Source organism: Zonotrichia albicollis, chromosome 7, assembly GCF_047830755.1.
Source record: "Zonotrichia albicollis isolate bZonAlb1 chromosome 7, bZonAlb1.hap1, whole genome shotgun sequence".
Lineage (NCBI taxonomy): Eukaryota > Metazoa > Chordata > Aves > Passeriformes > Passerellidae > Zonotrichia > Zonotrichia albicollis.
The window spans coordinates 2,850,557-2,862,539 of NC_133825.1; the positions used below are offsets into that span (position 1 = coordinate 2,850,557).

Genomic DNA, 11,983 nt, shown 5'->3' on the forward strand with positions numbered 1-11,983 from the left:
GGACAGGCTGGATCCAGGGCCCAAATCCAACAAGGTGAGGTTCAACAAGACCAAGTGCTGGGTCCTGCACTTTGGCCACAACAACCCCTGCAGTGCTACAGGCTGGGGACAGAGTGGCTGGACAGCAGCCAGGCAGAAAGGGACCTGGGGCACTGATGGACAGCAGGCTGAACATGAGGCAGCAGTGTGCCCAGGTGGACAAGAAGGCCAATGGCTCCTGGCCTGGACCAGGAATGGTGTGGCCAGCAGGAGCAGGGCAGTGATTCTTCCCCTGCACTCGGCACTGGTGAGGCCACACCTCGAGTGCTGTGTCCAGTTCTGGGCCCCCAATTAAGGAAGGCCATGGAGGGGCTGGAGCGTGTCCAGAGAAGGGAAACAAGGCTGGTGAGGGGTCTGGAACACAAGTCCTGTGAGGAGCAGATGAGAGAGTTGGGGTTTTTTTATCCGGGAGAAGAGGAGGCTCAGGGAGACAAGGCGGTGTCAGGGCAGAGGTTGGACTTGATGATTTCCAAGATCTTTTCCAACCTGGATGAATCTGTGACTCCCTGGAACCACCCTTGGAGCAGTTGCAGGAGGAGCCCTGGGCCTCCTCTTCAGCAGCTCCAACAGCCCAGGTCCCTCAGCTTCTCCTGCCAGCCCCAAAGCCCATCCTGTCAGTCCTGCTGTGCCTCTGCAGCTCCTCCTCACTGCCCAGAACAGGGAGCCCCAGAGCCCGACACAGCAGCCCAGATGTGCCCCCCTGGCCTGGGGTGCCTCTGGCAGGGGAGCGCACCAGGCACTGCAGGAGCCTGCAGACAATTCCTGCAGCACTTGTAGGATGATCCTGCTGCTCAAGGGACGTTACCATGGTGCCAAGTCAGGAACTGCAATGGGGAGTGGGGCCAGAGAGGAAAGGACAAACAGGGATGAGCAGTTTGCAGGGGGGGAGAAAGAGATGGGCAATGGGAAGAAATCTGGATCAGGAAAGAGGAAAAAAAAACAAAGGTGAAGCCAAAGAAATGCTTGGGGCAGTTTGGGGGTGGCTGCCAGGCAGCCCTGGCTCTGAGAAACAGCATCTGCAGTGGGACAGGAAACTCCCAGCTGACAGGAACAAACTTTCTGGCTGACTGCAGAGGCCACTACAAACCTGAGTGGTTTCCCTGCCATCCCCTATCCCTTGCTGGCCTCAGGGGCTGATGGCACTTGTGCTCCCTCGGGTTCATGTCCCCACACCAACAGCATGGGGGTGCTCCCCCTGCTGTGTGCAATGCAAACAGGGGCTGCTGAGCCAGTGCTGCCGTGTCTGTGCCTGCAAGGATGAAGCACGTGTGTGAGCTGGGAGAGAGGCCAGGGCTGCAGAGGGGGGATGTTGTTGGCAGCTCCATGAGGACGCTCTGGGACGCTGCCCTGGGCTGTCCAGCGCACTGGGGATGGATCAGCCCCTGCTCCGCTGCTCCTTCCCCTCTGCCCCAGGGCCCTTGCAGAGCCCCAGCCATGCTGTTTGCCCCCAGCCTGCCCACGGCCAGCCTGGGGCTGCTCACGGGGCTTTTCTGTACTGAGCATTGGCCTGGGCGTGTTCTTGAGAGAGCCTGGGCAATGAGCCTGGAGCCCCCAGGCCCTGGGCTGAGGTTTCAGCGCTGCCCCAGCAGTGCCCATGGCCTGTCCCTGCTGCAGCCCCGGCACTGCCGCCCCCAGGGCTGTGCCCGGCCCCGAGAGCACCCAGGCCCTGCAGCAACACCAGGGCCACCAGGGCAGCGGGGCAGGGCCACGGCAGCAGCACTGGCAACACCAAGTGCTGCTGCTGCTGGGCACAGCTGCTGGGCCAGCACTGATCTGCCCCCAGCTCTGCACACAGGCATTGCTGCAGCAGCTCCAGAGAAGGCAACAAAAGGGCATCTCTGCACAAAACTTTGCTGGGAGATCCTTCAGTTACTCTAAAGCCACTAAGAGCGCAGCCCCTCATTGACACAGTTTGTGGCCACAGGGAAGGTAGAGAGAAACAAAATGAGAAATGGCACAAACATTGCCATTTATTTGTGGACAATATGAATATCTAAAACAAAGGAAAAAATACCACGACAATCAAACCAACAAGATGCATCAAAGATGAATTTTATTACAAGTGATTTGCAGAAATTGGCCAGCAGTTTACTGTTTCCGAAACCATCCTGTCATCAATCTCCCCACTGCAGCCTTGAGCTCCTTGTTCCTCAGGTTGTAGATGAGGGGGTTCAGGGCTGGAGGCATCACTGAATACAGAACTGACACTGTTATATCCAGGGATGGGGAGGACATGGAGGGGGGCTTCAGGTAAGCAAATGTGCCAGTGCTGAGGAACAGGGAGATCACAACCAGGTGAGGGAGGCAGGTGGAAAAGGCTTTGTGCCGTCCCTGCTCAGAGGGGATCCTCAGCACAGCCCTGAAGATCTGCACATAGGAGAAAACAACAAACACAAAACAACCAAAAAACAGAAAAGCACTACCCATGAGCAGACAAAGTTCCCTGAGGTAGGAATTTGAGCAGGAGAGCTTGAGGATCTGTGGGATTTCACAGAAGAACTGGTCCAGGGCATTGCCATGGCACAGGGGCAGGGAAAATGTATTGGCTGTGTGCATCAGTGAATAGAGAAAGCCACTGGTCCAGGCAGCTGCTGCCATGTGGGCACAAGCTCTGCTGCCCAGGAGGGTCTAGTAGTGCAGGGGTTTGCAGATGGACACGTAGCGGTCGTAGCACATGAGGGTCAGGAGATAAAACTCTGTTGAAATGAAGAACATAATGAAAAATAGCTGTGCAGCACATCCAGTGTAGGAGATGTTCCTGGTGTCCCAGAGGGAATTGTGCATGGCTTTGGGGACAGTGGTGCAGATGGAGCCCAGGTCAGTGAGGGCCAGGTTGAGCAGGAAGAAGAACATGGGCGTGTGCAGGTGGTGGCCGCAGGCTACGGCGCTGATGATGAGGCCGTTGCCCAGGAGGGCAGCCAGGGAGATGCCCAGCAAGAGGCAGAAGTGCAGGAGCTGCAGCTGCCGTGTGTCTGCCAATGGCAGCAGGAGGAAGTGCCTGATGGAGCTGCTGTTGGACATTTTTTCACTCTGCCCATGTAGTCCTAGTCAAGCAGAGGACAATGACAAGTCAGAGCAGACTTTGCTGAGCAATGTCTAAGCCCTCTCTCCCATTTCTGCCCCTCCTGCTCTGTATCACCCAATTTTCCTTTCATTAGAGTCCTTCCTTCAGCCCCGTGCTTGAGCTCTGCTGGGATCTGGCTCCCTTGCTGTGACGAGCAGGGGCTGTGCCTGTGGACACCAAGGGATCAGCTCTGCTCTTCAGCAGTGAGGTCATGGGAACGGGGACAGGGGCCAGTCCTTGGCTTGGATTTCATCAGCCCAAACTGCTCCTGAGGCAGAGGAGCTTGGCAGCATCTCCTCTCCCAGGGCTAAGGAATGGTGACAGCCAAAGGCAGTTTGGGAGGGTTTCCTGCTGTGCCCAGGGAGATTAGAGAGAACTGTGCAATGCAAGAGCAGTGGCTGTAACTCAGTGAAGGGTGAGGGGAGCTGCTCTCTCAATCCATCTTTTCCCAGCTGCCTTTTCTGCGATCCAGGGCAGTCTCTGTGTTCCCCTAGAAATCAGCCTGACACAGCTGAGAGCAGTGGGACCCACAGCAGAGCAAACTGGCTCAGCCTGTCTCAGTCTCAGCCCCCTCTAGCCAAGGACACTCCTGTGCCCCAGTGTCCCCTGGAGGCAGCTGACAGCTTGGGTGGCATCCCCAGGACACACCAAGGGTCCTGTCCATGGCACTGCTTGAGGAGAGTGGGCTCATTGCCAGTCTCCCAGGCTACCCTGCCCAGAGCTGCCCGGGCACAGGGAGCTGGGATACCCCATTGCTGTGCTCAGCCTGCACAGCAGGAGCCCAAGGGCTGGGCCTGGCCCTGCAGCTGGAACTGCCATTGCACAGAGCCCCTCAGCAATGCCAGCAGCACCTGGACAAGGAAAGGAGAGAGAGAGAGCCTGGCCTGAGGAAAAGCCTTTCCCTGGCCAGCCCTGCCCAACCCCTGCCAGGCAGCAGCAGGGCAGGACAGTGGCCCTCAGGCCCTGGTCAGCAGGGAATGGGCACATGGCCGCAGAGATGCCCTTCATCTCTGGGGCTCTGCCAGCCCAGGAGGGACTGAGGGCCCTGAGCCCCCAGGCTGAGGGCTGTGCTGGCTGCGAGGGGACCCAAGAGCTGTGCTGCTCAGGGTAGTGTCTGCGCTGCAGGGCAGGCCCGGCAGGTGCCACATCTGCCCTGCAGCAGGGCTTCCCTCAGCACTGCCTCCCTCCCTGCCTGCCCATGGCTCTGCTGCTGGAGCTGTCCCAGCCCCAACTGCTCCTGCGGCCCCGGGCTCCTTCCCTGCCAGAGCTGCCAGAGCCCAGCCCAGCCCCTGGGCCACCCCTGCCCTGCAGCTGCTCGGCCCTGCAGGGATTAAAGAACAGTTTCCCCAGCCTGGGCACCATGGAAAGGTGATGCTGCATGGATCTGGGAGCTGAGCAGGTGCAGGCACTTGCTGAGGTGCCTAGGAGTCCTCAGTGTGATGGTTTAAGAGCCTCAGCCCCTGCTCTACCCTGCACAGTTAATTTTCTATTGCCACCAAGCTGAGCCAGGGAAAAGTGGGAGCACAGATTCAGGAAAGCAGAGACCCAAGCATGAAACTCCAGCCCTGAATGAGCTCATGAAAAGTCCCCTCAGAAATGAGCTGGGCATGAGCTGGAGCTCTGAGCAGCCCTGGCTGCAGCCCCAGCGTCACCCCCGCAGCCGTCCCTGACAGCAGAAGCTGTCCTGCCCTGTCCCTCTGACGGTGCCCAGGGCAGCCCCGCTCTGCAGCACATCCTCCCCCAAAAAGAAACAGCAGCAGAGCCATCCTTACAGTCACATCAGTCCTGTCCTGGGTCACCTGCAGGAGATCCCTCCAGGAGCACAGGTGACATTGCCCTGCACCCACACACTCACCATGCACAGGGCTGTAGAAGTGTTTCCACTAGTGAGGTCTCAGCTCAATGTCTTCCCAATCCTGATTGCCTTCTGCCTGGCTCCTGTCCCCTCAGTGCCTGCAGGCAGAGCCCTCAGCCCTGATGGGCTGGGAGAGGAGCTGGCCCTGGGAAGAGCTGTCCCTTAAAGCTCAGCAGCACAGACACAGCACAAGGACTTTAATGAGCCTCTTGGGGCTTTGGTGTTGTTTACATCAAACTCAGTCCCTGAGAGAGTGTTCAGAAAACTTCTCAAGAACTCAAATTTAAAAGTAAACTCTGAAGTTTCTTGAAGTTTTAATGAGTCCCACAGATGGACACAACTGGGAAAGCGTCCCCAGGTTCCAGTTAGAGCAGAACAATGGAGGCCTCAATGACAGATGGGGACAAATGAGGCAAAGGTGTCTCTGGTGCTGAGCACACCTGGATGTGTTTGAGGAATGCAAAGGGCCAAGGCCTGAGCCCCAGCCCCTGGACAGGCAGATCCTGTCCCTCCCTCCTTGCTCAGGGCTCTTGCCGGGATGGGCACTGGCATGTGGGGATGTGCAATGGCAAGGGCAGGAGCATGGGGCGGCCCCTGCCAGGCTGCTGAGCAGGGACAAGGAGGCAATGAGGCCCCAGGCCTGCAACGGTCACTTGTCTCCTGCTCCTGCCTCAGGCCCAGGCCCAGCAGCCATGGCCAAAGTGCTGCCCAAGTCGGCTCTGTCAGGGCTGTCTTGCAGCTGCTGCACATGTCTGTGCGCTGTCCAGCTCAGGCTTTCCTACAGTGTCCCTTCCCTGCTCCTGTTATAAATAAGAAGTATGACTAGGGCAATAGTCAAGCAGCAATCAATTTATTAATTAATATGGTAAAGTATGAGCAATACAGTGCTGGGTACAGTGGGAGAAGTTTTCCCTCCAACTGCACACAGATAGTTGATGGTAACAGGTATTTATAGGGGTCCTCATAAGCTTTCTCAGCAGTTTCTATTCCAATTTTTACTCATCAGCAGTTTCTATTCCAAATTTTTATGTCACAATTCTATACACTATTGTGATTTAGTTTTTCTCAGGATGTATCCCAAAAAGAGTATCGCCAGATGATGGTGGTCCAGTTTCCAAAAGAAGAAAGATGGATCCCATCTGGTGGAGTCCAGCTCCCCAGATGTGTGTCCACCTTTTAATTGCAAGGACTATAACAGTGATGCCCAGCTTCCCTTGGTCAAAAATATAAGTCTTTGAGTTGATGTTCATCTTCCTTTCTCAAGCTGCTGTTCTCTGTTTTGTGAAAGTGTGAGATAAGCATGTTTCCTTTATCTATATTTCAAAGCTATAGTTTCAAGGACTGAAGCAATACTCTAAATTATACCTCAAAAGGGTATTATTGCAGAACTCTTTAAGGATTAACTACAAGCAAAGAGCAACATCCTTAACGCTTTAATTCAAATGCTCCTCCTTCAACCAAGGTTAATTGCAAACAAAACATAGGTTCAAAGGCCTTCTTCCATGCTTTACTTTCCTCAGTTATTATTAGAATTCGCAGCTGTCCCATTGTCTGTCTCCACACATATCGCGATCACAAATACACACATTGCCTGTTTGTACCTGACATAAAACACAGCTTTGCATTTCACACGTGACACAGCTGGCACTTAAAACATTGTATGTCCTTCAGGTACTGCAGAGTGAGCGATATTCCATCTTCCAGAGGGTGCAAGATCAGCTCCGCAAGGCATGGAGGACACGGCCTCGTCTGTCAGGGCTCGGCTGGCTGAGCTGCTGGAGCTCTAAGGAGAACTGATCCTGGAGGCTCGGTCTGCTAGGGCAATATAAGGCAGGGGGAATTTTCCTTTTCTTTAAGATTTGTCTTTTCTTCTTTACATTTTTTTTATCTCTATTGTAAATAAATAAATTAAAGGGTATATATAATTCTATCTATTATTATATATTATAGATTACTGTGAATAAAAAATTCTAGAATGTGTTATGATACACAGACTGCCTGGAGCTTTTCTTTCCTACCCAGGGTCTGCAGGGCAAGAGGCAGGAAAGGGTGAAAAGGGAGCTTGTGCTCAGCAGCACAGCAGCCTGAGAGGGGGTGAGGCCCTGAAGGGGGAGAAGGGTGCTTGTGCTCAGCCAGCTGCCCAGGCGTGCAGCGGGCAAGGGAAAATGGCCAGAAGCCCCTCGGCCTTTGGTGGTTCTGATGAAGCCTTTGTGCTGCCCACAGAGCGGCTGGGCAGAGGCCAGAGCTGCGGGGATCCCTGCCAGAGCGGAGCCTGGAGATGGCCACAAGCCCTGTGCCAGGCAGGAAGCGCCAGCCGTGTCCTCCTGCCCATGTGCTGCTGGCTGCCTTGCTGAGGGCTCCCAGGTGCCTCTGCAAGGGGCTGCTCTGGAGCTGCTGTGGGGCTGCGGCGCTGCTGCCGGGCAGCTTGGCCGGGCTGGGCAGAGCCTGAGGGGCTGGGGCGCTGGCAAAGCCCTGAGCAATGGGCTGTCAGAGGCCACAAGCAGCCCCCCAGCAGCCGCCTTGATCCTGCCAGAGTTGACTTGCAAGAGGCATCCTGGGCACTGTGGAACTAACAGCATCAGTGTTGTTGGAAACAGAAATGCAGGGAAATCTCAGACCTTTGGTCTTGTCAGCAAAACTTAGAATTAAACACAGGATTTGATCGGAGACCTTGGAAAGGGCTTCCAAACTTAGGTGCTAGAAGCGAAAATGCAGATTTCTTGTTTATAGCAGAGACAAGGGGAGGAAAGTTGATGTGGAGGAAAGTTTAGGGTTTTAGAGTTCAAGATCTAGGAAAAAATAAAAGTAGTTACAATGGTAAACAAGAAGTTTAGGATGCAGTGCTGTATGTTTGTGTGTCATAACATGATTGGCTGAAGTAGCTTACACTGTAGCATGAGTGTGTAAGAAGAAATATTGAAGGATTGGGTCCAAAACATAAATATTCTTGTTGGCTGTGTCTTCTTGGCCAAGAAATCCTTCAAAGCTCTTGTAACTACAAGTCTTATGGCCTTGTGAGCCATGCAGTGCAGATGTGAGCAAAACTCACTCTTCCTTTCTTTGTAGAAGAGAAGAAAAAGCAACGGCATCATGTAAAAAACTCGGAGGTCTGCTCTCTAGCTCGTTCCAAACTTCCTCAAATCCCCCAAAGTGGGATTTAGCTACAAAGAGATGACAAGGACTCTTAGTGCTGGCTCTTTGACTCCACAGCAGCTGCTTTAGAATCTTTCACATAAGCCTGAGTAGTCATGTGCCAGAAATGGATCATTTGGAGAAACTTTCCCAACTGACTTGCATGGAGGTTTGTTTGAATGGTATTTGAGGAGAAAGGCTCCTAGCAGAGGTCTGGGCTTTGGCCTAGCTGTGTCCCCTGCTGATTGTGAAGTGTGCCATCAGTTGCAGGGCTTTCTGGGCTAAAAATATCATCAAGTCCCTTGGACTTGCTCTTTTAGGGCTCTAAGAGCTGGACCCACTTTCAGTGCAAATTTGGAGACCTCATCCCTGGGTGGATGGACCACTGAGGATTTTCCCAATTGCTGGGAATGGTTCTCCAGGTCCCTTGTGTAAAACGGGGCTCCCCAGCACCTGCGCATCTGCAAGATGATAAACAATTGTCTTGGTTTGAAAAGAGAGGTATCTGCTAATGAAGGCAGAAGGCTTCTCTGAAATGGAAAATGTAAATCTCCTCCCTTCAAATGATTCTAATTTAGAAATTCAAATGCTCTCAGGGAAAGATATGGGGATAGGACTGAGCCCGCAGAGCCGGGCAGCGTTTGCTGATGGTCTGAGCCCTTCCCAAAAGATCCTGTGCGGGCTGTCTTTGACACCTGGGGCCAGGGATTCCTTCCAAGCTGGGCCACTTTGGCTGGGCTGGGGGCGGCCCCAGGGCAGTAGGCAGTGTTTGCAAGGGCCCTGGGTGGCATGCAGCAGCACGGTCTCTGTGCCATGGAACGGAACCCGGTGACCAAGGGCCCTTTGTGACACGTGGGAAATAGAAGCTTGCCCGGCTGCTGGGAGCGCACAACGGGGCAGAACGGGACAGAGCGGTGCCGTGAGGAGCCCCCGCACAGTGCACCCGTTCCTGTCTGACCCGGAGCCTTTCCGAGGCGTTCTTGCTGCAGCTGAGCTCGAGGCCAGACCACAGAACTTGGTGACCTGTGGCCTTCCCGAGGCTTCTCTTCAGCAGGTGCGCACACAAATCCAGTCATTATCATGGAGCAGAGACCCCTGAAAGTGACCAAGGTGGCCTGGGGGAAAGAGGAGGAAGAATGCCCTGGAGATGCCCCAGCACATGCAACCAAAGCGGTGGTGCCGTTTGAGCTGCCGCAGGAGGGTGAGTGGCAGAGCTGGGCCACAGGGTCGGTGCCCACAGCCAACTTGGCGCCATCCCATCCCATCCCATCCCATCCCATCCCATCCCATCCCATCCCATCCCATCCCATCCCACCCAATCCCATCCCATTCCCATGGACAGGACAGAAGAGGGGCCAGGCAGACACCCCACAGTGGCCCTGCTCCACATCCCCTGGGGCTCTCCCTGCCTGGGGAGCACAGGGCTGGCCCGCGTTCTCCAGCCTCTCCCGCAGCCCCTCATCTCTGGCTGCGCTCGCTCTTTGCCAGATGCAGCCCTGGAGCACACACAAGAGCAGGAATCCAGCCGTGGCCGCTTCCGCAGAACAGCGCAGGTACCTGCAGCCACCCCCACCTGGGCTGGGCCTGCTGTCCCTGCTCAGCCCAGCACCGTGTGTGCAGCACTCCATGCAACATCCCTGGCTTCTTGCCCTTCTCCTACAGTTGGTCGGCAAATTCATCAAGAGAATGCAGGAGGAAGAGACCATCGCCACAGGCACTGGGCTCAGACCATACTCTCCCATCTTCCAAACCAAGCCCAGTGCGGCCCTCCTGTGTATGCTCGTACAGGAAGATTTTTACTATCCAAACCAAGTAAGCAGCTTGTGGCCAGGGTTTGATCCTCCCAGGATTTGCTTGGCCTCCCAAGCCACGCATGCTGGTTGCTGTGAGCCTTTGGGGCCACATGGCAGTGGGCTGGGAAGGGAAGCACTTCTCTGGGGAAGCTGGGAACATTGCTCCCTCTGGCAGCTTTCCAAGTCTCCTGCTGCATTATCCAGGTGCCCGCCATGGTGAGGTTCATCCACCAGTGGCTCATGGCCAATGATTGTGCTGAGCACAGGCTGGATGAGGCCCTGCTGGATCTCACCGAAGCACAGCCAGATGACGCAGTGGTGACGCTCCTGCGTGTGGCCCCGTCCTGTGACAGGTATGGGGCCGCCTGCCATGAGGGGTCAGGCCTCCCCAGCCCAACACGCTGCCCCAGGTGTCAGAGCAACAGAGAGTTCCAGGGCCCTCTGGCTGCTCCCTTTCCCAGCCCTGGCACGTCAGCCCCTGAGCCTGCTGCCGTGCTCCCTCCCTGCCCCTCAGGGCTCTGTCCCCACAGGGCTGGGCTGCCTGGCTGCTGCTGGCAGGGGGCAGTGGGCAGAGGCAGAACTGGCATCCAGCTCAGCTCCCTCCGGTGCTGTGTCTGAGACCCCCCCGAGACACAGCTCTGACCCCACAGAGCTGCCATGGCCATGTGGAAGACCATCATGGGCTCAGCCAGGACTGCGGAGCTGGCGCAGCTGATCCTCCTGGATGTGCTGGGGAGCTGGCCAGAGTACAGCACCTGCACCTCCGATGGGGACGAAACGGCTGTCTTTGCCCTGGCTGTGAGTTTCTGCAGCTGGACTTTGCAGGCCCCAAGGCCGCCTCTCCAGCAGCTCTCCATCCTCCTTCCCCCACTGCATCTCCCTGCCTCAGGCGCTGGCCTGAAACCTGGCCCAGGGGCAGCATCAGGCCCACCAGGCCCCGTGCTCCCCATGCATCTCTCTGAGCACCTCCCTGCCACACTCGGGCCGTGCCACACGCACACCTCGGCACTGAGCGCTGTCTCGGGGGGCTTTGTCCTTTGTAGGCAACCATGGTGATGTGGAAGATCCTCCAGGTGCCCTGTCTCCCACGGATCTTGAAGGTGTATTTCCCTCGCCTGTTTGTGCATCTCCTCTTCCAAGTGTTCTTCAGCACTCTGGATATGCCAGAGGAGGTCGATAGATTCTGGAAGGCATGCCAGGAAGAGCACGGCCTCGCCACCAGCCCCAACAGGTGCTCCATGCCACTCCTCCTGTCCCTGCCACGTGGCCTGCCAAGGAGCCAGTGCTGCCAGCGTGACCTGGGCTTTGCTGTGCACACAGGTTTGCAGTGCACACCCTGAAGTCCCTGCTCTGCCTTCTCCGCTGCGAGGATGTGGTGGTGGCAATGGAGCGCAGGTGTGCCTGGGACACGCTGCTCTCTGTTGACACTCACCACTTTGCCGTGGCTCTGCTTGCCAGGTGAGACCCCCTTCTCCCCACTGCCTCTGACAATGCTGCTCTGTGCCCAGGTGGCCCACAAAGTGTCCGTGGTGGCCATGGGCCAGAGGGCCTTGTCACTGAGGGACGGCCAAGCAGACTGGAAAAGGCTGGCAGAGGAGGGTGCCCATGAGCAACCAACTCCCAAGTGGCCCAGGTCCCCTTGCTGGAAAGGTGGTGGGGGAAGACGAGAACTCTGTGAGTCACTCGTGGGAGAGTTTTGCCCCACAGGCTCAGGGTCTTGTTTCCTTTTCCTCTTGTCAGAATCATTTGCCATTCAGCCATCCACTTTTGTTCCGCGGTTGCATTCTACCTGCTCGCCCTGCTCAGCAAAGAGATGCCATACTGGGATTTCCCTGCCCTGGCATTCCTTGTGGAGGTGAGCCTGATGGCCAGCGCTGCCTGGCTGAGCAGCCTCCCAGCCCTCTGGCCTCTCTCAGCCACAGCTGCCAGGAGGGTGCCCGTGCCCTGTGCTGCTGCCTGGGCCCGGCCCTGTGCGTTCCTGGGCTCCTGCCGGCCGGCTCCCCTGTCACTGCCCCGTGCCTTTCAGGTCCTCAAGTGCCTGGACTTGAGGGAATGCAGTGACAGTGTTCTGGAGATCCTGGCACAGAACCTGCAGAGCGA

At 56.2% G+C, this 11,983-nt stretch overlaps 1 protein-coding gene across 1 annotated transcript; it reads right to left on the bottom strand.

Moving 5' to 3' along the window:
• Window positions 1-2,127: 2,127 nt before the first annotated feature.
• On the bottom strand, window positions 2,128-3,060 carry LOC141729544 (olfactory receptor 14A16-like). The gene is given in 1 exon segment (XM_074544251.1): window positions 2,128-3,060. A coding segment is annotated over 1 exon segment (933 nt).
• Between the last annotated feature and the right edge of the window lie 8,923 nt (window positions 3,061-11,983).